This window comes from Geospiza fortis, unplaced genomic scaffold (assembly GCF_000277835.1).
Source record: "Geospiza fortis unplaced genomic scaffold, GeoFor_1.0 scaffold16, whole genome shotgun sequence".
NCBI classification, from domain to species: Eukaryota; Metazoa; Chordata; class Aves; order Passeriformes; family Thraupidae; genus Geospiza; species Geospiza fortis.
Window position 1 is genome coordinate 13303917 of NW_005054302.1, and position 27403 is coordinate 13331319.

At 41.3% G+C, this 27403-nt stretch overlaps 1 protein-coding gene across 1 annotated transcript; it reads right to left on the bottom strand.

Moving 5' to 3' along the window:
* PRCP (prolylcarboxypeptidase) lies at positions 1–27397 on the bottom strand. Its single transcript, XM_014311788.2, has 9 exons — positions 27387–27397; positions 11806–11946; positions 10591–10692; positions 10076–10257; positions 9259–9416; positions 8484–8656; positions 6916–7080; positions 5571–5758; positions 1–1238 (listed from the first exon to the last, which is right to left on the bottom strand). The coding sequence occupies exons 3-9, from the start codon at positions 10684–10686 to the stop codon at positions 1034–1036; spliced, it is 1167 nt and encodes a 388-aa protein (XP_014167263.1). The 5' UTR covers positions 10687–10692; positions 11806–11946; positions 27387–27397; the 3' UTR covers positions 1–1033.
* Positions 27398–27403: the final 6 nt, after the last annotated feature.

The following is a 27403-nucleotide window of genomic DNA, read 5'->3' on the forward strand; positions in this document are numbered from 1 at the left end:
CAATTTTTTTAAAAGGCTTTTATTGAAGAGCCATCAGCAAACAGATCATGCAGAATTTGAACAATACACAGAATGGAGGGGAGGGAAGAACCCACACAAGGCACAGCCCCAATTATTTGTCACTTCATAAGATGTAGCCAGCACAAGTGTCCCATTTGCTCTTCAAGAGAATAGCTTCAAAAGCTTCCTGATTTTAAAAAGCTAAGTATTTGTGAGGGATACACACACATACATACACAAAATACACTCATTTTTCTTTGGTAACCATCAGCACAGATAGTGACATCTCAGAATTAGGACTCATAGCAAAAGAAGAAGTAAAATCTTGATGCAGATTCTGCATGCTCAGCCAGTTATCAGCAGAGTGAGTCTGGGCCCAGCCCTGACCATTCAGTACAGCACAGAATACAAAAATCCACTGATTAATAAGCTGCTGGAAAACTAGGTAGGAAAAAAGTTGTATATTTATTTCTTTTCCAACACTGATTCCAAAGGGTAAGGGCTCGTAAGGGCAGGGTAAGGGTTTAGTTTCCTTACAAACAGCACAGCCCTCCCTACATCTCCACCAAACATCACAGTAAGATGTGATTTCTGTATCCATTATCTCCACCAGCAGAGGATGTCTGAAATTCAATCACACTGGAGGCAGCAAGAGTTTCACCACCAACAGCACTCCCATGTAATCCACTGCTGGATCCACCAGCAGTTGGAACAATCACTCAGTGCAGCAAGGAGAAGAGCAACAAGCTTAGAACGGGAACCCACTACTGTGCAGTAAAGCACAGCATTTGAGAAGAGCAGAAGAGGAAAGCAAACCAGAGCAGGAAGCTCAATCCATGCACTCGGACTGGAGTTTATCATCTGAGCATGCTCTCCATCCATCTGCTGCCTGCCTCTCTCATGGACACGAGCCATGGTGGCCACTGTGCTGCAGGTGAGGAGGGAAATGCTCCAATGACCATATCACAAGGCCTGGCCCTACTCCCAACAAAGCCAAGAGAGGTGTAATGGCCACAGCTGTTGCAGTAGCACTTCAGTGGCTGTGCCTGGCCTTTTCAATCCACTCCTTCATGAGGCAGATCTCCATGGCTCGAGCTTGCTGCACAGACTTGGGGTCCAAAGGGCTGCGGCTGCGCAGGTCCAGGTGATGGGCTCCATCCGGGATCACAACTGCCACGAGGGAATCGGTGATGTTCTGGGTCACCCCACCTGCAGACCATGGATCCAGGCCACCATTGCTGTAAGGAAAGACTGTTTCATTAGGGGACATGTGCACAGCAGTCAGCAGCAAGGCTGCAGCTCACATCACCATTTCTACTAGTTTTGCACGTGCAGCGACAGAAACAGACCTCAGCCCTGTCTTAATGTCTTGTGCCCACCCTTCTGCTAAGAAACAAATTTTGACAGAGGTATGGAGCTATCAGCAGCTTAAGCAAGGCTACACTTCTCATTAATTATCTGCTAATTCAGATAATAACCTATAAAAGTGCAAAAGCCTGTGAAGAGAAATCTGCTGCCACCTGTAATTGTCATTAAAGTCTCAGGTTTCCCTCTACCAAAACATGCCCAAACTCCCAAACCAATGCACTTCACCTTCCTTCTTCACAATCTGCCAGAAACAAATTACTCACTTTAGAGCCTTTAGAGCTGAATTTTTAGGAAGTTCTACCTTTTGCTGTCTCAGCTGAGTGCCAACCTGGTTTTGCAAAGAAATGCTTGGAATAGTTTGTTAGTGCACTGACTTTAATAACAACCCTATGAAAATGAAGATTATATCCCTTAAACTGTCTAAACTGACTCTTCCTCTGTGACAGGACAACTTAATACCATTTACTCCCCCTCCTCCCACATCCTAGATCAATTTTAAAAATTCCTTACACTATAGATACAGCTCCAAAGAGCCGTAGTCCATTGAGCAGGCCAGTGGTTCAGCTGGGAGAGAGCTTTCCATCTCTCATTCCTAGCTTTGGACTTGACCCAATAACATCTACTACATCTTATTTTCCTTTACTGCAATGACCTTCCCACACATGGCCCATCTTTCTGCACAAAGAAAGCAACATCCATGTGCTTGGGGAACTACACAAACCTAGATCGGTTTCTCACTTTAAACACTGGACCTGCCCACAAAAGGAAATGTCAGAGATGGGCTGAGGTATGAGAGGGTAAATTTCTAGAAGAAGCTAAGAAATTAGAACATCCTTGACACAGAGATATGCAGCTAGAAAAATACCACAATAGTAGCACCAGAAAATAACAGTAAAATAATGAATTTTCTAAAAAGCCTTTTTAGAAATAACTAGAAGTAAAAACCTGAGGTCTAAACTAATATTTTACTTGTTTCACCACTGCAAAAAAAACAAAACAACCAAGTATCTTGAGTCTCTGTAGTTCTTTACTTTCAGTGATTCTAAATATGACTTAGGACAAGAGAAACATTTTGTATCTGCAAAACAAAAAACATTGAGAGTTTCCCAATAAGCCAAAAGCATTGGATTTAAAAGGTCACCTGAATCAGCAGAGCACCTTGGCAACAGAGGAATGAGTTGCTGAGAGACCCATGATGCACATGAACTTGGATCTTTTGGTCCCAGTCATGTGGAAGCTAAGCATGCCACAGGCTTTTCTGTGAGCTTCTGGCTGCATCCTCTGCACCTCCTTCCAAAGGATGGCACCAGAGGAACTGACACAGTTTGGGAAGTGAAATTTGAAGGGAGGAGGGATGGAGGGCTCACCACAAAATCATAAATCTTTACTACAGTTTTTGCAGATTAAGATCATTCCAACTGGAATCAATTATTTATGTGTTAAAACTAAGCAAGCATGTAAGCACTCAGTTGCCCATGTCACAGGACAGGAATTTCCCAGTATAAACCAAAGAAGAAAAAGAAGAGAAAGAATAAGTCAGACATTTGTTTCTAGCAGTGGCCAAGAAAGCAGGACTTCAGAAAAAAACTAATGCAAAAATCAGCATGCTAGTCCTGTTTTCAATTCATATACTTCCTTGACAGCATCCATAGGGTTCTGCCAATCCCACAGCACACAGCTCCCTTTCCTGTATTTTCTTCAGCCCTCCTGTCCTGTCCAGAAGTTTTATACAATTGTAGCAGCACTGTCTGTGCATCCTTTTTTAACATGACCACCCTCCACAATTGTCATGTTTCCTGTTAACCTTCTTCTCTAACCTTTTCTCTTCAGCAACACTGATCTGTCTTGTCTTCTCTGCCTCCATTCCCTTCTTTAGTGCTAACAATTCTCCCTTCTGCACAGAGCACGAGAATCTCTTAAAACAGAGCCTTCTCTTTCTGCCTCTCCCGTGCCAGTGCAGGACTGGATATGTGGGTGCCCTGACTCAGAAGCCTACAACTTAGGTGTGATTCACTGAGATTGAAAACCCCCATTTTTAGACCGTGCACACCAAATTTCATACTGTCTGATATAACCTGGGCTGATTTTGACTACCACAGTACACTGATGATGAGACACCACAACTGCTACAAGCTCTCTGCCACATGTATGAACAGTGTTAAAATGTCACTTCCCACCACTGTGCAACACTTCCACACCAAGTACACAGCATGTTTCAGTAAGAGGAGGGGAAATTGCTAGAAAGGAAAGGGGAAACAGTGTTCTGAAACCCCCAATTTCCTCAGACTAGTTTTAATAAAGATGTACTGCCTAGAACAGGCAAGTACCACCTGTCCACAGCCTAAATAACCACTTGCACACTACATTACTCCAGGAAAGTACCAGAATGGCAATGGAATTCCCTGCATTAATCCCACACAGTACAAACAACAGTGTGACTGTGCAGAGTGATGTACTGCTCACAGAGGGAGAAGCAGCAGCACTAGTTTGAGCATCCTGGCCAAATCCCACTGCGTCTGGATAAATCCACTCTACAGTGGTTCTCTTTAGACGGAGTACTTTTCCCTTCCTGCTCTACACTGTTGTGCAAGTTGCCTGTCACTTGAAACACAGTCCTTTTCACCCCACAGGGAGCCACATCCCCTGGTAAACACTGGGATGTTTTTTGTAAAGCACTCTGCAGTGTTTGAGGATAAAAGGCTCTTATATAAAATGTACAGTGTTGACAATGTATTTGTTTGAAGAGAAACATCCCAGCTTGAGATCCAAAAGCTTTGTGTGTACAGCACTACTTTAACATTCATTTGGTTGCTTTCAGGCTTTTCTCATTTCCAGCTCCTTCAGCTGGCATAAATTCTTAAACACTTATTTAGATTTGTTTGTTTGCCTATCACTTACAAAGCAGATTTCTACTGTACAGAGCTGTGCAGCCTTGGAAATAAGCAACACTCTGCAGAAACTAAGTGAAACCAACAATTTTTTTTTATTAAAAAGTTGTCCAAAAAAGGGTGGGATTTCTCCCTCCAGAGTAGATATCCTGCTGGGACAGAAACAGCAAGAGGCAAACAAGAGGAAAGCAAAGGCCTTTGCAGCCAACAAACCGACACTAACAGCTGTGATCCAGAAAATAATCCCCAATTCAAGTGAGAACTTTCCACTTTTAAAATGCATACCTATCTACCACATCCAAAAGACTAAATCTGAGCTTGTTTTGTAGAAGTGGCAAGGTGTTTTATGAAAAGGCCTTGCAAAATTTTAACCCGAACACGGAGGAATACCTATCTAGGAGCTTCCCACAGTGGGCAATGGGTACAGAAAGTCAGGACTCCCGAGGTCTCAAATGGGTTTGTGGAACACCTCCTGCCCACATAAGATGGATAGACAATACTCACCTGAATCACCTCACAGCATAAGTAAAACCACACGAACCTCCCTTTAAAGACAGCAGAGTTTAATCCTAAAAGTCAGGGAAGTGAAGGCTGAATAGAGAGCAAGCAGCATGAACTAGTTTTTTGTGCTAGACTGAAACATTTCTTTCACTTTTTGTCCACATAAAAATGTGTTTCAGACAAACTTTTGTTGTATTACCAGTATTTCTTACAAAAATAGGAACATCTCTGTATCTGGATCTTTCACAAGTTTGCTGAAACTTGACTAAATGCCACTAAAAGAAAAAGCTGTTGGCAGTAATAGAAAAACTCCCAAAGTTACTTCCCTCTCTTTTCTGTATGAAAGGGAAAAAGGAATGCAATGCCAGCCCCTTCACAAGGCTATCACTCAGAGCAGTAATTTTGGTGACCAAGATTCTGTGTTATAGCTAGAACTCATTTAGACTTTCCTTTTGTATGCAAAGCAACAGTGCTTTGGGTTCATAAAAGTAGGAATTCACCAGCATGGGAAACCTGGAATTTGGCCACAAGGTAAAAAGGAATCCACATGGAAAGATGATGTTTGGCAGAATCCCAGCTCAGATGCTTCTTTTAGAGTCACACAGGCAGTAACAGAACTGTTGGCTTCTTTGGCCACTGCAGACTGACCATTTTACTCTCAATAGCAACAAAAAGCATGCCCATCATTTATTCAGCTGCAGTGCTGGAGACAGATCCTTTTGCTATTATGCCTTTGCTATTTGGAGCAGATTGTCTACACTGGAAACCCAAACTGGTGGAAGACACTAAACCATCAGTTGAAACAAGGCTTACCTGAAGATGATGTTGCTGTGTGAACTGATGTTTTTTCCTCCATACATAGAAAGAATCCAAGAGAGGCGAGGCCTCACTCCCCACATCCTGTAACACTCTTCTGAAAGTGCATCAAAGTCCCACTTCTGAGGCTCAAACATGTCATGGACACCATCTGTGCACAAGGGCATCACCATCTCAGTGCAAGCCTGAAAGAAAGGGCAGGTCAATAAAGTATATTCTGAGGAGAACATCCAACACCTGTTATGGCAGTATTTTGAAAGGCAGGCTCAAACAGCATTTGATCAGTAATTACTACCTAACTACTACACAATCATTTAGGTTGGAAAAGACCTTGTAAGACTGAGTTCAACCATAAACCAAAAAGTGCCAAGTCTACCTCTAAACCATGTACTTAAGTGCATAGTATCTTTTAAAAAAACTCCAGGATGGTGACTCCACCATTTCCCTTTGTAGCCTGTTTCAGTGCTTGACATTTTTTCTAATATTCAATCTACATCTCCCCTGGTACAGATTAAGTCCGTTTCTTCTCATTCTATTGCCTGTCACTTAAGAGACAGAAACCCACCTACCTACAATCTCCTTTCAGGAAGCTGTACAGAGCATTAAGGTCTTTCTTCAGCAGCATCCTTTTCTCCATGTTAAACACCTCAGTTCCCTCAGCCACTCCTCACCAGACTTGCGCTCCAGACCCTTCGCCAGCTCCACTTCCCTTCTCTGGACACACTCCAGTCCCTCAATGGTTTTTGTTGCAGTGAGGGGCCCAGAACTGCCACAGGATTTGAGGTGTGGCCTCACCAGTGCCAAGTACAGGGGACAATCACTGCCCTGGTCCTGCTGGCCACACCAGGGCTGATCCAGGCCAGGATGCCATTGGCCTTCTTGGACACACACTGGCTCATGTTCAGCTGCTGTCAGCCAGCACACCCCCAGGGCCTTTTCCACCAGGCAGTTTTACAGCCACTCTGCCCTCAGCCTCTAGCCCTGCATGGGGCTGTTGTGACCCAAGTGCAGGACCCACCACTTGGCCTTGTTGGACCTCATACAATGACTGCCCTACACAACTTACAACTGTCTGCTGTACATCATTTTCCAGTCTACATGAACAGCTGAAACCCAACAAGTAGCTAAATAATGAAAATACAATCTAAACCTCCGGGGAAACCTGCTTCTCTTTTCTGCCTTGTCTTCCACACTACAGTCACACTTGATTTGTGACTATGTTTGTCATCAACAGATATCAATACTTCTGGCATGAAATATTGACAGCTAAATGACAATTCTCATCATGTCTAGATTAAAAAACCACCACTGACTTGCAATTTATAAAGATTAGTGAGCATACCTGGTAGTACCAACCCATTTCACCCAGACTCTTCGTTGCAGTCTGCGACACATCTAAGCACGAGGCCTCTCCTGTATAATTGTAATATAAATTTACTGCCTGGAAAACATTCTGCAGCAATAATTTGTCAGAGAGACTGGGATCCTTCAAGAACTTGCAGACTTCCTGCAATGAAGAGATAAGAAGTCATCTCAATCTATAGGAATTAAATATTAATACATGACACCTGGTAGGATATTCATTTCTTTTCCAAGTACAATCAGACCACTTCCAGAAGGTGTCTATGAAGTTATACACCCTGATTGTCACAAAATGCAGTATCGTATATGTGTAGTGCACGCTACTATGAGGAACCTGAAATTTTTTTTTCCTGACTAAAAGTTTTTTTTTAAAACCCAACAGTTCCACCTTAATGTTTCATTCACCAAATTTTTCAATCCATTTTCCATACTTTAAAATAGATTATATTTAATAAATAGTATTTAGTACCTCTGTAATTAAAGACAGCACATACAGATATCTAACAGAGAAGCTCCAGGTACTGACTGGGGTTCCCCGCAGTTTGATGTAGGTAGCTCTCAAGAGAGAGCAGATTAAACAACATACACATGGACATACATGCATACACACACACACACATATATATATACATAAATATATATTCAGCTACTCATTAACATTGGAAAAGACCTCCAAGATCATCAAGTCCACATTTCCCTCCCCCTTTCTTGCCCTCAGAGTCCTATCAGAGCTACTGTTTCAGAAAATAAAGTATCTTAACAACTTATATAAATCAGACTTCAGACATTAGTATTGTCCAATGGGTAGTGGCCTTTTCTGGGTTAGGTTTATAAGCAGAAATAATTTTCAAGGTGTTTATTCTGCTCTTTGAGACAGCCACATTGGACAGATTCATTTCCCTCTCTCCTCCATCAGGCAGCTCTACACAAGGGAATGATTTTATTTTATAATTAACTACTGCCTAATTACTTATATCTTACCTACCTCACACAGTAACCCAAGTCCTGCAGGGAAATTCAGCCAGAGTCTTAAAAGAATAAGAACATTCCAACGATAAACAGACCTGCACAAGCAAAGGCTTGCAAGTGTAAAAAGAGGTTCTGCTTTGAGAAGGGACCCTGCAAGGAGTGTATTTGTGGAGATCCACATTTTCTCTCTCACTGGTTTTCCCACATCAAAAAGGACATAGGCTCAAAACTTGTTCTGTTGCAAGCTCTGTCAGCTGAGTCTGACATCAGAAACTCTAATAGCATGTGCTTTTTGTGCAGCATTTCTGCTACTCAAGAACAGCTCTGCAGGGCAGCTGAGGTTTCTAAGTCATCCCTGGCACTTTTTTTTCTCCTGGGCTGTTGATATAACCTGTTAGACCTACAAGGGGCAGTTAGGCAACAAACCAAGATATGCACAAGATATTATCTTGGTTGTCTTTTCTCAGCACATTGCTTCTATGGAGCCAAGAAAACAAAGGAAAAGGTGCAAGCTAGGAGAGGAGGAGATAATTAATTAAACCAAATAGTCAATTCTACAAGATACTGATTCTAAATTACCTGTATAGGCCAAGCTGGCAGAGGCTGCAAGAAGTCAGCTTTATAGGGATAATTCACCATAGCCAAGTTTACCCATGTTTCACTCAGCCAATTTTTCAATACAGAAGCATCCTGAGGAGTTTTTAAGGGGCTGCACAAATGAAATGTGTTGGAAAGCCACTGCAAACCTGCATCTTTAATAAAAACAAATGAATAAAACAGTATTTAATGTACTGTACTATTAACACATACGTCAGTTGTGCGGCTACTAAAAAACCATTTTCGCTTAGCCTAACTAATTTAGTGAAACTATTCCACACACATACAAGCACAGCAGATCAAATTTTAGTCAGCGCCTCACTGTAACCTCTTTTCAGGTAGTGGCATAATCACAGAATCACTTAGGTTAGAAAAGATCCTCAAGTCCAACTGAATCCCTGTCACTGAGTTCATAGTGACTACAGTAATTTTCTTTTCCTCAATGCCTCAGTTGGCAAAGTACTTTTTTTATAGTAATGACAATCTGGCCTATTTTGTCAGAAGGAATATTAGCCTTGAGGTTCTGCTTTTAAGTCTGTCCTTATCTGATCTTAGGAATGTTTGGACCTGGATTCTGCATCCCGCCAGGCATGAAAGAAGTTGGTGATACAACAAAACAGGCATTGAAAAGTAGTGCTAGATTGAAGTTTTCAATACTAGCAGCAGAGCTTCAAAAAACCCAATATATACACAGGTGAAAGTCGTAACACACTCCTGATTTTTACTATTCTTTGAAAAAGCACCGGTGAGGTCTTACCTGTTGAGGAAAGGTGGTTAATAGCATTCCAGGAATTCCGGATGCTCTCTGAGCAGCCCTTGCCACTCTTTTTGAAATCATTGGTCACTATGCTGAAAAATGTGCCACATGGAACCAGATCACCAAACTGCCAGATTGGGGCAGAGGCTGCCAGAGCTCTGCAAAGGGACATAAAAAGATCCTGAACCCCTGCAAAATGGACTTCCATACCCTCCCAATAGACACTATCTAGGCAGCATTTATAATTCAGCCTGGACACTGGGCTCTAGGTGAACCAACCATAATGCTGCAAAATTATTACACATGTCTGTATGCAAAAGGCTGCTGGAGGATATAAATCTTGGACACTGGTACAACAATATCAGCAAACAAAAGGTAGGAATTCAGACTTGATTACTTTATTGTTTTTCATTCTCATCTATCAATTAGGTTTTTCTCACTAGGCATTGTGTGAACTCAAATGAAGAGGCCCAGTCCATGAAAATATACTCTCTAGCTTGTTTCCAAGAGGGTAACTAGGGTATTGAAGAGATTAAAAACCTGTCTAAAGTCTGGAGACCCTAAAACTCTAGGTGCCAAGTCAGCGTTCACATGTTGTTTTCACAAATCTGACAAAATACACCATCTAGTAGCTGCTGACCAAGAGTTGCCTTTGTCAGGCAAACAGCACCTCTTCCCAAATTCAAAGTAACTTGAATCCTTCTCCCAGTACTGAAAAAGTCACACCAGCCTGAATTATGGTACTTCTCCCAGAGCAGTAATATTTATCGCACAGAAGTAAGAAACGCATCCTCTGTTTAAGCAGGACCACACTCACCCAACCACCACATGGGGATACTTCATCCTAAACCAGGCTGCAAGCATTCCTCCATAAGATCCTCCAATAGCTATGACTGGACTGTGCTTGGCTCCTGCAATGGTTGTCTTTAAGTACTCAACAAGTACTGCAAAGTCTGCCAGAGCTTGTTCTGATGTCAGGTAATTGAGGTGCTTGGAATCCTGAGAGAAAGAAGGCAGGTTATGGACAGCACAAGTGATTTCCAGCAACAGCCTTTCTATGCCCCACAGCAGCTACAGCTAAAATCAGGTGTACAGATGAAATCACAAGTCTAAATCTGTGCCTGAGAACAAATGAAATATTCTTTGCAGGTGTCCCTTGAAACACTAAAAGAAACCTTCTCGTTTGGTTTTATTTTTTTACCCTAGAATTGACAGTTACAAAAGAGTTATATATTACTCAAGTCAACACTCAATGCCCTGGCAAGAATGAAAATATGCAGAATTATGTTTGTAGGGAATACATTTATTAGGAAGACAAAAGATGACACTTACACTGAAAGATTCATTCCCAAAGGGCAAAGATTCTCCATAATATCTATGTTCAGCAAATACCAACATGGCATTAAGGTCTTCAGCCACATCCCACATAAAACCCTGGTTGGAGGAAAACAGACACAGAAAATAATTGATTCAACTTGTTTAAAAGTCTCTAGTTTCAATCTAGTGTATTCCAATTCTTTGATTAGAAAGCTGTCACTATCAAAATACCACTAGAAAGACAAGAGTGCAATTTGGTTTTAAGGTATCATTTAAGTAAGAAAACACAAAAAACAGGTATCAACCCAGGGAAGCTGATTATATATAAAGACAGTACGTATAGTTCAATGCTGCAAAATATTAAATATCCTTGTTTTGTGACTACATACAGGAAATTTAACAGAACTCCTATGGCACAAGCTTACACAGGAAATAAAACAGGCTACAGGAGAAAACCATGCATTTGACCTAGGACTACATTACAGAAAACACAAAATTTGTTTGGCAATAATCAGTAATCTAGAGCACTGCAACACAGTTATTTTCAACTAATAAATAAGTACAACTTGTCATTATTTGTTGACAAGAGTTTGTTACCACCAGCTATGAGAAGAAGCAGACAGAGATCATCAGCTGGCAGGACAAAGGCTGCAAGCAGTCCTTGGTGGCTTTGAGCTCAGCACATGCCACCTCCTGTCATGTTACTGGACTTTGTATTGAAATGGCTGAAAAATACCCACACACTCCATTCTGCATCTGTATCAGTCAGGGAAGTAGAAACTTCCACAGGTACTGTAGAGAACAAGAATTATCCAGCTCTGATTTCTAGTTCCTTTCATATGTTTCTTACTAGAGAAACAAAAATCCAAACATGAAAACCTTCCATTTTACTTGGGGAATCTAATGCATTAGGATAAGTTTAATTTGGTCCAAAATTCTGAACTGTTAGCTCAGGGCAACTATGGTGTTCCCTCTAGAAATTTTCTTCACTGCTCCAGGAATTTAACAGAAGTGTATCCCTTTACTTGTTTGGGCTTCAAATAGGACCCTGAACCCCCTTAAACCTTTTCTGTGCTTTTGTTCAGCTTCCTCTTCCTCCTATAACAATCACAGCAATCATTACAAACTTATCCTTCCACAACCTTCTGTGACTGTCTTCTTGCTCCTCCTCGCTTTCTCAGGATGTCAATACTGGCAGGCAGGACTGCAATCCCACTGTTTCCCACCTACCGTGTTGTTGCAGAACCACTCGATGTCTCCTTCATTGCCTGTATAAAACAGTATTGGTCCATTGTCCTTCTTCCAGTGCTGACCTGCTACCAGGTACCTCTGCTGGAATGTACCATTTTCATCAAATCCAAAGTGATCAATCTGTAGGAACAAGTGTCAGTAACATGGTCAGAAAGCTAGAACTGATCCTGAAGCCCACTGGGAGTGCTGACAGTTACTTAACAGGTTAAAAAAATATGTCATTAAATTAATTTATGTTCCTAATTAATCAAATTATTTCTACTTTATGAAAAAACATGGTCAAAATTACAGGTGTATACACTGAAGGAGAAATGCTATCCTCAGGCATTAAGAAAAAAAATCCATGCCCTTTTATAGCATCCTACTTAACAGATATTCTAAATATATTTAGGAAGTCAGAAAAATCTGCTGAGAGGTCACAAAGTACCTCATGCAACAAAACTGTATCAACAAGTAAAAAGAATCATCACAGGATGCTTTGAGACTCAGAAACCTTACTAGCCTAGTTATTAAAAAATCCACCAAACTAAACAAAAAAGAATTCCAAAACTAAAACCAACAAAAATCCCACCTCTTCTTTCTCTCCTTCTGACATAAGAATTAAATTCTTGTTTAAGAATAAGAAATAGATTCTTGTTAGAAAGTGGGTTTTTATTGTTTACCACTGCTCTACAAATATTTCCAGCCTATATACATCATATCCCTTAACCCAAATCCCACAGTGTTAGATTTATTCTCTCATTAGAAATTAAATTCCTAAGGTCTTTTTTTCCAGCTTTTACTCACACTGCTTTGTATTCACCATCCACCTCGACCCTTCCCCTAGAATTCATCCACACTGGAAAGTTGCACTTTTACAAGTAAATTGCTTTTACAAGTAACTCCCTGCATAGGCATAATCTTATTCTGGAATACCCATACAGGCTTTTACTATGAAATATATTTAAAAAAAAAATCACACCAAACCACAGAATTACTCCAGAAGACCTATCCTACTTAATTACCATGTATTCACAATTCTTCACTATTTTTATTTATCAGCTGAAGATGACCTGTAGCTTTCCAATTTTTACTTTTATCAGTGCATCAATCCACCTTTTCCTGTCATAGTTCCTGCTGGTGGTAACAGCCTGACATCTGCTGGCTTGAAGATCTCTGCTCACCCATCCATCTGCCTTCACACCCAAACTGTGCCACACCTCTCAGCTGCTACAGGAAACAAACTTTCACGTTCCCTGTTCTGGGGACATCTGCAAGTTAAAGTTGAAGAGCAGCAGATGGCACCCAACCCCAAGCACTTGCTGATATCACAGTAACATACCTGCTAGGTGGATTCCTTTAGGCAGCTCAGAAAAGCCTAAGGCTTGAGCTGCAGGATCCAGCTACTCCACACCAGGTACTTTGCTTTGGGTCAAATAGAGCACAGGAACTTATTTCAGACGCACAGTCTGCTGCAAGACGTCTTTTGTGAACTCCCTTAGGGGTTACTCACTCTTGGACTCAAGTGGGAGGATGTGTGTGCTGCAGATCACTGCTACAACAGCAGGAGCACATGGAGGTCTGTGCATGGTGTAGACAGACAAGAGACAAAGTCTTTGCCTTCAATAAGTAACTTCAGTGACTGCTTCCAGACCCAAATAAAACTATTTTATGTACTTTTACAGTTTTCCTCTAGGAGGCCATTTGCTCCTTACTCTTAAGTACATGGTGATGCTATATCATGTGCATGTTTAAGGGCTCTTTCACTGAACTTCAGTACTGCCAACACACGCTGGGCTTGTTTCACACTGACAACTCACCTGCACAGCTATCAATTTTAGTTTCACCTATTAAGAGTGATTAAATGCAGAAAGGCAGAACAAGGTCAGCAACTGAAAAAGTCTCTGGTCATAAGACCTTGGGACAAGTAAAGAGAACGATCAGTTAAGGCATATCTAAAAAGTCACTGTATAGTTTGATAAACTCCAACACTGTTAGAAAGTACAACTAACATATCTTTTGTTCCATGTTTGTTTGTAAATGGGAGAAATTCTTTTTCTATTTAAAATTTCTTGTTAGGCTGCTTGCCAGAGATAGGAAAAACAGGCCCATGTGTCCTGCTTGCCTTTTATGGAATCATCTAGAATTAAATATTTAGATTTAGAACTTGATTCTGCATCCTTCCTGCCTGAAGCCAGAGTGCCAGCTAGAGGACTACACCCCAAAAAGTATTCAACTTTCCTAACTACAAAAATATATACCAGTGCAGGCAACCTAACATGCAACAGACAAAAAAGAGTGCAGAGGGAAAACAAAAGCAAACACCAAAAAAACCCCAAGCAAACAAAAAAAAAACCAGAGAGAAAATTTTTGCTACCAGGCTGAGCTTATCCAATGGGGTATTGTGCAGAACAGATTCTAAAGCCCATCTTACTGTTCCTATTTCACAAGAGCTAGAAAATTAAGAGAGTGATACTCCAACATGCACATCTTTTCCCAAATTATGGCTAGTTTTCTTTAGAGATGCGATTTACTGGAGTTTTCCTCTGATGTGATCAGCAAATCTACTTCCCCAAAACAAACCACAAAATCACAATGCTTTAGTGAGTCTATCTTTCAAAACCAAGAGGGAGAAAAATACAGGAATTTAAGTTATCTTTTGGTGGTTTTAGTAACCATGTTGAGCAAAGAGTCACGATCCTCTGTCTTGACTCTGACATGCTCTACACTCCCTCACTGCCATCAGCCATGTTATTCTTTCCTATTCCTCCCTCAATCTGTAGAAATTTGATACTCACAAAACAGCTAAATTGTCTCTGTTCATCACACTCACAGCACATCCAACCATGGACACATGTAAGATCCCAGGCAGAACAAACACAAATCCAGACTTCTCCAGAAGAAAAAAAAAAAAATCACAAGTAGCTATTACTCAGCTGAAGAGCAGAAACTCCTTCAATTCTAGATGATGGGGCTTCATATCTTGCAGTAGCTTATCTTTGCAAGGGTAAGACATACAACACGAGTAAAACAAAAATCCAAACCAAAACAAAACCTAATGTTTGTAAGGCAGTCAAAAAAGAAAGTGTCACAAATGCTGGTTATTGCCAAGAAATTCAAAGAAATTCTAACTCCAGAACATCAACACATGGTGTGGAGGTATCCCAAGGACTGTCTTCTCACAAGACTAAAAACTGTGTTAAATTTTGTCAGGCCAGAGGGAAGAAGCCCAAGAATCAATATAAAATTGTGAGAGGAAGGGTTTGGACACGCAGGGAAGCTGCAGTTGAGGAACAGCAGATGGAGCTGTTGTGTAGCCAAAGTGTGCAGCAGGAGCGTGCCGGGCTGTGCACAGGGACTGCTGGGTCTCAAACAATTGCTTTATCTCACCATTCTTTATAGAACAGGCATGCAAACAGGTAATAAACCCCAGGGACTGTGTGAAGCCTACTGTAGTACTCAAATTAACCATGTATTTTTATAGCTTTTTTTCCTTAAGCAGATGTCATTAAAAAGTTGAACCAGAAAGGTTTTTTCCCCCTCTTACACAAATGAAGTAAGATAAAAGCAATTACTTTTACAACCAGACCACAACAGCAAAAAGGAAAAAAAATCTGTTTAGTACACATTTAAATATTTAGATTTAGAACTTGATTTTTAAATACCTTAACTGCTGGTTACAATAATGGTAATGGTATACCAGCAGACATGTGGTTTTTCCAATTAAAATTTTCATAATTACAACTCTAAGATGTCAGCAGTAAGCACAAGGTCCTGAGCAATCCTAAACAATTTTTAAATTGGGCCTGCTTTGTGTGGGAGGTTTGAAGAGATGATGGCTCAGTTCACTTCTAAAACTAAACAATGCTAGAATTAATGCAAACCAGTTAGCCTAAAGTTCTAAGCTTCTGTAAACAGGACTATGTGGCAAGTTTGATAAAAAATAATAACACAGTCATCATCAGTGATGCAACAGAAATGTTTTACAGATGAGAGTATGATCTACTGACACAAGAACAGTCATTCTGATACTAATAAGAGGAAGGATAAAATTAGAAAAAGCAGCACTGAAACTCATAAGTTTTGAATAAGTTTTTAAGAGAAATTCTTGCCAGCTGAGGCAGGCAAGATGGCAAAGTGAACACTTAAATTTCAGTTCCACATACAAAAACCTTTGTGAACACTGCTCAGTTAAGAAAGCCTCATATTTTCTTGCATACCTTTGAGTGCAAAGACTCACAAAGCATTTGGGGAAAATAAAAGCAAACATACAGCAGGCAGCTCTGATGGAAGGTAGGTGCTGCCCAAGGCAGCAGCTGCTGGGAACTGCACTCCCTGAGCTGAGGACAAATGTCAGTGGGCAGCACAAGGCATTGAGCCCATGAGGATCATGAGAGCACCAGACTGAAGGCTCAAGTCAGCAGCTTTAATCCTTCAACTGAGAGAAACTTTCTACAGAGAAGTGCAGCTGATCAGCTCTGGGCGAGGCACCTTCCCCAGACTGGTTTACTGAACAAACTCACACTGGGAGGAATGGCCAAACTCCACCTTGGTGCCTTCTGTTTGAACTATACAGCACCTTTCTGTATCTTTATCTTATATGTGCACATGTACCATGTGCTTTTGTTAACCTCTCAAAGATTACTTATCTCAAGGTGGTTTTTGCAATGTGCTTTTTTGCTATTTTAAAAGTCCATTTAAAATAAAACAAGCCACTCTGCCACACATCTCCCCTGGGGAGGAGACAAAAAAAGGCTCAACAGATGTTAGTTATTGTACAGATGTTAGTCTGCTTAATGTACTTCTGGAAGTATTCAGGAACTCAGGCAATGAGTAGAGTACAAAGACAAAACAGGACATGTGGGCTAAAACCCACTTCCTTCTCAGCAGCACCTTAAGGTCATCAGTGACTAGAGACAGGGCAGTAAAGCCAAGCCTTTACCAGAAAAGACTATAATTCACAGGGCAGTTTTTAACCAAAGGCATCTAATACCATTTGAGGTGGTAAATCAGCACCTGATGGCTTTATGCTTTTGGGTTTCTGGCAAGATTGTGAGCGTCTGAAAGGCTTTCTGTGATGCCTTGAATTTCAATCCTCTATGCGGTAGCTTTGTTTTCCCAAACTGGATATTCCATGTGAAATCAAGCCAGTTGTTTTACCGGTGAGAAGCCAGGGGATTTTAAGTTGTGCTTTACTCTCCACATGTCCATGGAGCTGTTTTGAGGGCTCATCCTGTCTGAATTATTTCCAGAGGACAGGAAGATACAGGATAGCCTGAGGATATCCTCCTGTGCGAACAGCAGTGTAGACCTTAGCCTCCCTGGGATTTCACTGATGTGTTTCTATTCTTGCTTTTACTCCTGATGGGCTGTGGGGGACTCCAGTTCAGTCAGCTGGCCCTATTAGTTTTGTTTCCTCTTATAACCTTTGCTTCCTCTATTCAAATTTGAAGTTCATGAGAGCAGGGACTTTCTTGTCATGCCTGTATAACAAAGGAGGAGGGGGTGGGGGCAGATTTTGTTGAGCCTGTCAGGACTGAAGTTTCATCCCACGAGTACCTGCTAAGATTCTCTGTTAGTCCCTGCTCAGTGCAAGAAAGGGAGGGGGAAAAAAGACAAGAAAATCAAGCTTAGCTTTGTTTCATATTTTTCATTTTAAATGCAACGAATGAGGTGTTTCCTTGCTTTCAAGGCTGATAGTTGTGCAAGGAACAGCAGAGATTGAAGATCTGCACTCCTCTGTTGAAATGCATAATCATTTGGTGCTCTGTGGAAGAGCAGGGAGATGTAAACTGCACCTTTTTGCATCAGGCTGTGTAACCTACTAAATGGAAAGTCTTCAATGTAAATAATACCAGAAATTTAAGAGACAGGATCATAGGTTAGAATAACAGAACCGCTTAGGCTGGAACAACACCTTAAGACTGAGTCCAACCATTAACCCAGCACTGACAAGCCCACCCCAAAACCACATCCCCAAGAACCACAACGATACGCCTGAAGAACACATCCAGAGATGGCAATTCCACCACCTCCCTGGACATCCTGCTGCAGTGCCTGACAAGCCTTTCAGTCAAGATTTCCTACTATCCAATCTAAACCTCCCCTGTTGTAACTTGAGGCAATTTCTTCTCATTCTATTGCTTGTTACTTAAGAGACAGAAACCCACCTACCTCAATCTCCTTTCACAAAGTTGTAGGGAACATTAAGGTCTCTCCTCAGCCTCCCTCTCGCCAGACTTAACACCCCCAGCTCCCTCAGCTGATCCTCACCAGTTTTGTGCTCCAGACCCTTCCCCAGCCCTGTTGCCCTTCTCTAGACACACTCCAGCCCCTCAATGGTTTTTGTTGCAGTGAGGGGCCCAGAACTGGACACAGGATTCGAGGTGTGGCCTCACCAGTGCTGAGTACAGGGGACAATCCCTGCCCTGCTCCTGCTGGCCACACCATTGCTGATCCAGGCCAGGATGCCATTGGTCTCCTTGGCCACCTGGGCACTGCTGGATCATGTTCAGCTGCTGTCAGCCAGCACTGCCAGGTCCTTTTACCCTGGGCAGCTTTCCAGCCATTCTTTCCCAAGCCAGTAGCACTGCCTGGGGTTGTTGTGACCCAAGGGCAGGACTGAGCACTTTGCCTGTTGAGCCTCATACAACTGGCTTCAGACAATGGATCCAGCCTGTCCAGATCCCTCGGCTGGGCCTTCCTGCCCTCCAGAAGACCAGCAGCTGGATTTAACCCCACTCACCACCACTCTCTGGGCTTAGCCATCCAGCCAGTTTTCACCCAGCAAAGAGAATGCTCATCCAAGCCAAGACTGCCTCTGTCATTGTTATTTTCCACATGCTCCATAATTCAGAGGTTTTGCTCACCAGATTTAATTTTATTTGTTAATCCACCACATTTACCAAGCCATATGGATAACAACAGACATGCTTTTTGACTATTTATAGTTTTCAATTTCTATTCAACTACTGCAATAGTCTAGGGCAACTGTTACCAAGTTTTCCTTGACTATAATGAGCTTCCAGCCAACCATGCCCCCAGAACAAATGCAGGGTTAGGATCAAATTCTTGTAATAGAAAGAATCTATCACTGCAGCTGTGTCCTTGAGAATACACTGGCCTTTGATAACGCACATGGGTTAGTGATAAACCTGGCAGTGCTACATTACAGATGGACTTGATGATCTTAGAAGTCTCTTCCAGCCTAAATGTGTTTATGATTCTACACTTCATGTATCTTTCTGAAACTTCTCTTATGATGCAGAAATCACAGCATCTGCTCTTGTGATGTTTAAGGAAGTCTGATTTTTAGCATTGATTTATCTCTTCAGTGATTAAAAGACACAAACAAGGAAAACTTCAGACAGGAACTCTACCCCTGCCCTGAGTCACACAGTTTGGACAGGCACTTGAAAAGACCAAAGAAAATTTAAACAGCTACAGGATATGCTGTAGGAAAGCACCAGGGTACTCAGGTCAGCCCTTGTTAGAAACAAACAGTACATGATGAAAGGTTATTTTTATGTTGGAAGCCCAACCAGCTAATGAGAACACAAACAAATTGATTTCAACTTCCACAAACCATTAATATTTTTATGCTGTAATTCAACCTCCAGATTCTGCTTACCATGTAAAAATGAAGTCCATAAACACATTTAGGCTTTAAAATCCTCCAGCAGACAGTGAAGATGCTATTCTCTGTTAAAACTCCTCCATTTGGAAGGAGAAGTACCACAGGCACTCTCACCATTTTCTGTCCCAGACTTGAGAGGCACAAAGCTCCAGCACAAGGGGGAGAATGGGTGACCAAGGCAGGAATCTCTTCAGTCAGCTTTACTCCTGTCACTCCTTAACCAGTCTCCATTCCCCTGCCACCTGGCTCTGCAATGAAGAGGCTTGTGCTGCTCAGACTCTACCAGCTACATAACTCTGCAACTAACTACTATGGCAGTAAACACCCCAAATGTGATGCTTCCATTCAAGGTATTATTTTTCTGGTGCAATTCTTCCACAGGACAAGGGATGGGGCAAGGCATGGGGAACAACCAGCTCAGAGCCCTACTTCACAAGGTGTGATTTCTCAAGGCTGAAAAAAGCACAAAGTTGCAATACACCAGCAAGAACAAAGTTACCCTTGTGCAAGGCCTCTCAAACCCCTAACAGGCAAAGGCCGCTAATATTTTCCATGTGCCTTCCAGATTGAATTACAAATCCATCACATTCAGAGGATTAACTTCAGAGAGGAAAAAATTGGATGTGAAAAGTCAATATGTCACAGATTAAGCAGCATAAAAGCATTCCGGGTTTTTTTAAGAGTGACCTAAAGTTCTGTGTAGGATTAATTGTTTAAGCAAAAGAATTTGCAGAGTTTCGTCTTTTCTGATGAACATGGTTCTCATTTGAAAGATTTCTTCAATTTTTCTTTTTATTTTTTGTATAAAGACACGGGGAATAAAAGCATTTCAGATCCTCTACCCCAAAAAGGTCTAGAACTGTCTAATTTGCTAAACATTTTTAAAAGGTTTAACCCAGGTTACAACTGTTTTATTTCCCAGGTTTTCACAACTATAAATAAATTTGCTTTTTCATTCTCCCAGACATAGTTCAACCACAATTATTTGTATTATATTTTCTATCGCTAATCCTAGAAACGAGGATCCAAGGAAGTAGAGATGAACAATGACAACAAACAGGAAAACTGTGCTGTCATCTATCCAGATAATCTTCTAATTAGGCAGAGCACAGACTAAATTACAGGAGCTCAGTGCAGGGATGGCAATTTATCGGCATTAAAAGGCTAAGTGTTTTACACGTGCCACTGTGGATCATGCATTTAGTAGCCACCAATTCCGATAAGCATTGAGGTGGGGGGAGAGAAAATTTCACAAAACAAAGCAAGAAAGCAGCAATTACTTCTGCAGCCCTGATGCAATAGCAAAAATACCACAGTGACTGCTACTTGGGCAAGCTTGCAACACCAAGGAACAACTTCTGCTTGCAGGGCTGCAAGATGTTGGTAGACAGGATGATGGGGAAACCAGCAGCATTCAGGGAAATATCATCTGTGGCTCCCTGCACTACCAAGTGTGTCCATACTGGTAATCAGAGGAAAAGGACATCACACAGAATCATGGCTCCATGGTATCCCATGCAGGCAGGCTTTTCAGTGAGCCATCTCCTCTGCAGGAGAGAGACACATCTCAAATTTCCCTCCACAAGCACCTTTTCCAGCTAATCTTCACATAACCACTTTGGCTGCAGGCCTGATACAAGGGTGAACTTGTACATAAGCTCTGTACCTTGGCTGCAAATGTGAATAATGGAAAAAGCTGTTACGTCAATTTAAAGTTAGAAACAACAGCCCACAAGGATCAGAAGTTTTGTTCTTTGCTCACTGTGTGTGTTTAGAGAACAACAACCATGCACAGCACTCCTGACAGCAGCACCATAACAGCACCAAATATCAGAACATACTATATGCATGCTAGAGTTGAACAAAAGCATGAGACAGAAACTAGGAATTTAAAATAAAAAAAGAAAATTATCCCATTACACCACAGGCAAAGGGTATCCATTGACTGTGCTTAAAAGAAATGCAATTCCCATTCTTCTGTGTACGTTTAATTCTCTGAATTGACATGCCTGGAAAACAAATTAACCATTTTGTAAGATGGCCCAGCACAGCCTGGTTTACCCCCACTAAATTTCTTATAAGCCTCACTGCTTTAGATATAAAATCCAAATATTATGGATGCATGAAATAAATTAAGGTATTTGATTTCTGAAAGCTTAAAATTAAATAATCAAGTTTGACTTCTGGTCTCTCACCAACTTGGCAAAATGCTACAAATTATCTGCACGATCTACAACAACTTCTTAAGCTGATGGCTGGTTTTGATCAAAGTCAGATGAAGAAATCGATACAGAACTCATTAGCATAAAATTTCATTTTGAACTTCTAAGACTGCTTCAACTTGTAGAATGTCATGGTACAAGCCAAATTCAACGGAGGTAACAGGAGTTCTCATGCACATCTGGCTTGGGAACGGCTTGCTACTTCAGCCACAAGGCAGTTCTGCTTACTGTTTTGTTCTTTAGACTTTCTTTAATCTAGACAGTCTATCAGAAACTTTCAGTGGCCTATTACAGCTTTTAACGATTAAAGCTACTGAGATATGCTCATTTTCAGTGAGGCAGTAGTGATCATTGATGTTTTTTGAGTCACTAGTATTAACTGCTCACTTGAAGGAAGAGACTGCAAGTTGTGAGGAAATTGTTTCCTGATTAATTTGGGAAGCTGATGTCTGCATTGTGACCCCACAGATAAGTAGTGCATAAAAATAAAATTTCACTGACAAGCTTTAACAAGTACTTCCCCGTTTTCCTGTTCACTGAGTAAGAGCTATTGTTCCTGGTTTATAGCTTACATTTCCCATTTTAAATCATGCTATGAAATCACAGAGTAAGAGCTGCCAAGTAGCCCTGTACTACTTGATGAGTAAAACACATATTCCAAGTAATTCACCTCAGAGACAAACATCAGCATCACTTCTTCTCTAAACACCGGCATAACTTTTAATTGGTACCAAGGGGCTCTGTAAAAAGCACTTTGTTTTTTCCTTCACCAGAAGCCAAAAGTGCTATTGTATTATGGTGCCAGGCATGAAAAACAAACCCATCTTAAGTATTCCCGACATCTGTTACTATTCTGAGTCACAATAATATGCTAAATAAGATGCTAACCACAATTAAAAATTATAACCTCAACCCATCTTAGTGTCTTCCTAAACAAGTTTTAGACCTGTGATTGAAAACTACTTCATTAGGTTAAAAAAAAAAATATATATTCATTCTAATGTTCACATTTTCAATCAGGGCTTTTATTTTCTACACCTCAGAATTTCAGTCTGTAATAAAAAATAGGGTATTAAAGACCCCTGATAAAGCCAGAAAGGATCAAATTGCATTACTTTTTAAACTTCATCACTTTGAAGCTTCAACATATCTTCCTTTTAGGTACACACAATATGAAGTGTGGATGCATTTCAGAGCACAAAGACTTGCATGTGAATTTATTACAAGATACTGACATAGGTCTGAAACCTAGGAAGTTATGAAATGTAATCAGAATCCTTCTTTTGGAAGGGGTGACACAACTGACATGTATTAGTTCAAAAGACAATCTGATTGAAGGACCAGGCTCAGTAAGTTGCTGAACAAAAATTACTTTGTACTTGTTACACTGGTTCTTAGACTAATTCACAGCAGTTCACAAACTGAGATTGAGGTGAAGGATTCCTCAGCACAGAGTCACACACAGCCATCAATTATCAAATTGAGTAAGAGACACCACATCCACTCTCCTTTCTAAGATGAGTTTATCACTAAGAAGCCTTCAACTATCAGCAATTTTGAGGCATCATGCTCTCAGCAGTGCTGCATACAAAGTACCACAAGTCCTCAGGCTGTGGTTTTTGTGCTAAAGAAAGAGATATAAAGGTACAAGACAAGGCTTCCCAAAAGTCCAAACTGACTGACTCCAGACTCTCCTCAGTATGCTGTAATGTTATTTCTGCTTGGGTAAAGAGACCTAGATGGATGTTGGATGCCTCACCAACTCATTCCAATGAATTTGAACTGTGGTCACAGACCCAGCTGCTTACAAAGAAGCCATCCCAAGAGTGGTGATCCTGATACAGCTCTATACATTCTACACATCATTCTCTCTAAAGTTCCATTTTGGATGGATTAATTTAACACACAAATCACAACCAACTGCATAGCAGACAAACAAATTACCACAGACTTGCCTACAAAAGTCACATTAGTACATCAGAAAAGCTATAAAGGAGATAATAATCCCCTAAACACACAAAATTTGTTGAAGATGTGGCTGATGGCAGAGTTTCTCCTTCAAGGGCCATCTCCTCTTCTAGGTCTGCATGAGGTACCTTTTTACTGGGGTAATTTCACTCATACATAGGAGAAATAGAGGGCTGAAAGACATCAGTTACTTTTGAAGGGAGAGGAAAAGAAAAAAAATCACATCTCCAAGACAAAATAGTAAAAGTTACTAAATACATACACAGATCAGCAAACAAGCTAAGATGCTAGTCACACTGACACAGGCACTGCTTGACTGATTTCTCAGTATTCTAGACTTTAGCCCCATCATCACAGATGTCTGACACTTAAAGTGGTAAACAAGAGGAAGTTTAATGCAATGAGCATTGAGCTTAACTCTGACCCTGTTATTTCCCCATTTTTATGAAAACAGACTTAAATGTCACTGATTCACAGTACAAGTTGACACTAGACACTCAAACAATGTTACCTGTCTATAGACTGTCATGCCCAGAGGTTCCAATAAATTATTCACAGTTAACAAGAAGTAACTTTTTAGGCAACAAATCATGTAAGGAATCTATTTACACTTTCAAAGTTTTCTTCTGTAGAAGTATTAAGTATTTAAAGACTCTATTTAAATGTATGTTTAATATTAATAGGAATAAAACCATTTCCTTTGTGACAGCATAGTATTTTGCCATATTATGAAGTATTTTTTTATATTGAATGCTTTTATATAAATTATTTCAACTTGTGATGAAAATCACCAAAGAGAGAAACAAGAATCAAAACAAGAACCTTAGCTAAGAAGAAAGATTTGGCAGCAAGGAACACAAGCAGATAATTCATGTCATAAGAAATATAATGTAAGTAATTAAATTTCAACAATCCTGAGAGGTGGCAAAGTATCACTGCACTTTATTTACCATGTTAATCATAAACATAATTTTATGTTGCACTACAGAACAATAATGCAATAACAAATTCCCAGACAACAGCACTGAGTGCAGGCTTTATCAGGGCTGAATGCTATCAGTTCTACACACTGCGCTACTGATAGTGTGTCCTATGCCCTCCGTGTGATTAGACCTCTCGTGCTACCCCTGCATCTTTCAAGTGCCATGCAGCAGAATTCAGATCTTTGATGAACACACCTCTCACACTCTGTTCAACAATATTAGTAAGTCTTTGGACAAGGAAAGCAAGGATTTCCAGGCCAGTGAATGGGCTCCCTCTTTCCAGCAGTAGCCACTCTCAGTCAACATGATTGTGCTTGAGGCATGAGAGGAAGAGACAGAAGGGTGAACAAGATGCAGCATCAATATTTAAAATAGGTTGTTACTGTGACTCTTCCCTCCCATCTCTCAATACCTATCTATGTCCCAAAATCCACAGGTCTCAACCACACCACAGCTCTGCTGCTTTGCTGGCAGCTGGATGGCACCTGGGCTGTCAGAGCCAGAGCTGAGGAGAACAGCCAGGTGACAGCACGGCCCCGGGAGGAGGTGAGGACAGAAGTATGACAAAGGGTGGCTGAGCTCACAGCACTGAATTAGTATCACTGATACTATGATAGCAATGTGCAATAACCAGTGTGCCACAACAATTAGGGTTAATCACAGCACTGCTGCAGGAGTGATATCCTGGCCAGCGGTGGCCACACACTGCAGAAGCTATCTGCAGTATGCTCACAATACAAGTCCAGGGCTCTTAGAGGAGCTAATGCAGGGACACAAATCTAAAATCATTACCCGAGTGGACATGAGGCAAAGATGTTGTCAAGACATGGAAATTCCATGATTTATGCAGGGAGATCCCTGGAACAGGAGCATTCCCAAACCATTAACACCATCTGCAGAAGATTGTAATCTCAGTGGATGGATTTCTCACTAAAATAATTCCAAGTCTATCTTCTACCTCAAATGTCAGGGACCTTGACCCTAAAATTATTCCATAGCTATTTAGTATAATCTTGCAAAGATTATCTGTTTTCTTTACATCTGTTCTCTCTATGAGTGTAATCTTCCCATTTTGCTCACTCCATCATAACTTCACCTTGTACAAAGCTGAGACAGGAGATATTCAATCCACATATCATCCAAGATGCCCAGCCATAAGCTGCACCAAGAGACATTTAGATAAGATATTTAAATTTTTTTTTTCAATGACACAGTTATCAAGCATTGGATCAGGCTTCCCAGAGAAGTGGTTGAATCAACAACCCTGGAGATTCTTAAAAGAGGGGTTGACATAGCACATTGATTAGTGGTGCATTTGGGTTAATGGATGAAAGGTCTTTTCCAACCTATATTATTCTATTCTACAATTCTATTCAACCTAAACTATTCCATTCTAAATTAAACACCTTCCCCTTTGCACCGCTCCCTATGCAGACCAGGGCATGAAATTCAGACACATGCTACAAGCCAGATTCTGAACAAACCAAGAGAGTCCTAGGACTAGGAAAACATCCTCCTCCCTTACTGTGCCTCCCTGCGAAAAGAACCATCGCCTCCCCCAGGAAACCCAGGTACAGAACAGGGGACGCTGCAGACACTGCTCGACACGCCCAAGGAACTGTTGACTGTTTTTATGAAAACCGATGAACAAGGTGGGTTCCAAGTCTGATTCAACAAAACCACACCAACACTTAAAGACACTGCAGAGCCCTCTCTTCTATCCATATGCCATGGATTTCACCAATGAATTGCTGGAGGAGAGAGGATGACAAAGTTCAAGTTAGCAATAGAAACCTGCTCCATGTTCCACTTTTGCCTTTTTTTCTAACTTGGAAATGAAACTCGAGATGATTTTACTAAGGAGGTAACATAAAAGTGGATCTTTATTGAAGGTTTTCAGAGGCAGTTATGAAAAGATGTCCATAAAAGCCCAGTCCCACAGGGCAGAGTACATTTTTACAGGTTTTAGGAAATCAGCATAACTGATAAAAAGCACCAGTTAGGAGGACAAGTGGTGATACAATTCCCCTCCAGGTCAAGCCCCTTCTCTGGAGTCCCCCCTTTGGCACTAGCTGTACTTTGTCCATGAGACATATCTCAAAGAGCTGTTCTCAACCTTGCTCCCCAGAAAGAGCCAAAATAGGAGAGGGGCCTTGTGCCCCTGGGGCTGGGAGCTCTGGAATTTGTTTTGTCTTTTTGCCTAGGGAAAGGCCATGGAAAACTACTGGAAAAACCAGCCACTAGTACAACAGGCTACAGAGCTACAGATACATGTGCGAAGAACACAGAGAACGTATAAAAGGAAAAAAAAAGGTAAAAACGAAATGGATATCACCATCCAGGGAAAAGCTATTTTCCTACTGTGTTCATCCAGGGAAAAGCTATTTCTCCCTGCCCATGGTTGGGGAAAGGCGGAATCAGACGGACCTTTACGGTCCCTCCCAGCCCAAAACATTCTGTGATTAAACAGACAAAAATCCCCACGCAAGTGCTGTTCCCAAGCACGATGTGTGTGCAGCCGCGGAGCGCAGCCCCTCGCTGTGGGCGGCAGTACGGGCACAGAAGAGCGCAGACCTCGACACTTCAAATACCTGCGCTTAACCGGAACACTCACGGCTTGCAGCCTTTTACCGAAGAGAACCGGCATTCAGCGCTTTTTGAAAAGCCTGAAGCGCACAGCCGTGTCCCGCCCGCGGCTCGAGAGAGGCTAATGGCAGGAAAAGTGTCCCCCGCTCCCGAAGGAAACTCCCTCCCCCCGCAGCCGGCTCCCACCTGCTGCCTCAGGTAGC

Bases quoted from the DNA above. Each gene is read 5' to 3' on its own strand.
- PRCP (XM_014311788.2), bottom strand. From the start codon at position 10,686: ATGTGGGATGTGGCTGAAGACCTTAATGCCATGTTGGTATTTGCTGAA. The intron at 10,258-10,590 runs GTAAGTGTCATC...TCTTTCTCTCAG, and splicing joins TTGGGAATGAATCTTTCAGT to GATTCCAAGCACCTCAATTA. The intron at 1,239-5,570 runs GTAAGCCTTGTT...CTTTCCTTACAG, and splicing joins CACAGCAACATCATCTTCAG to CAATGGTGGCCTGGATCCAT.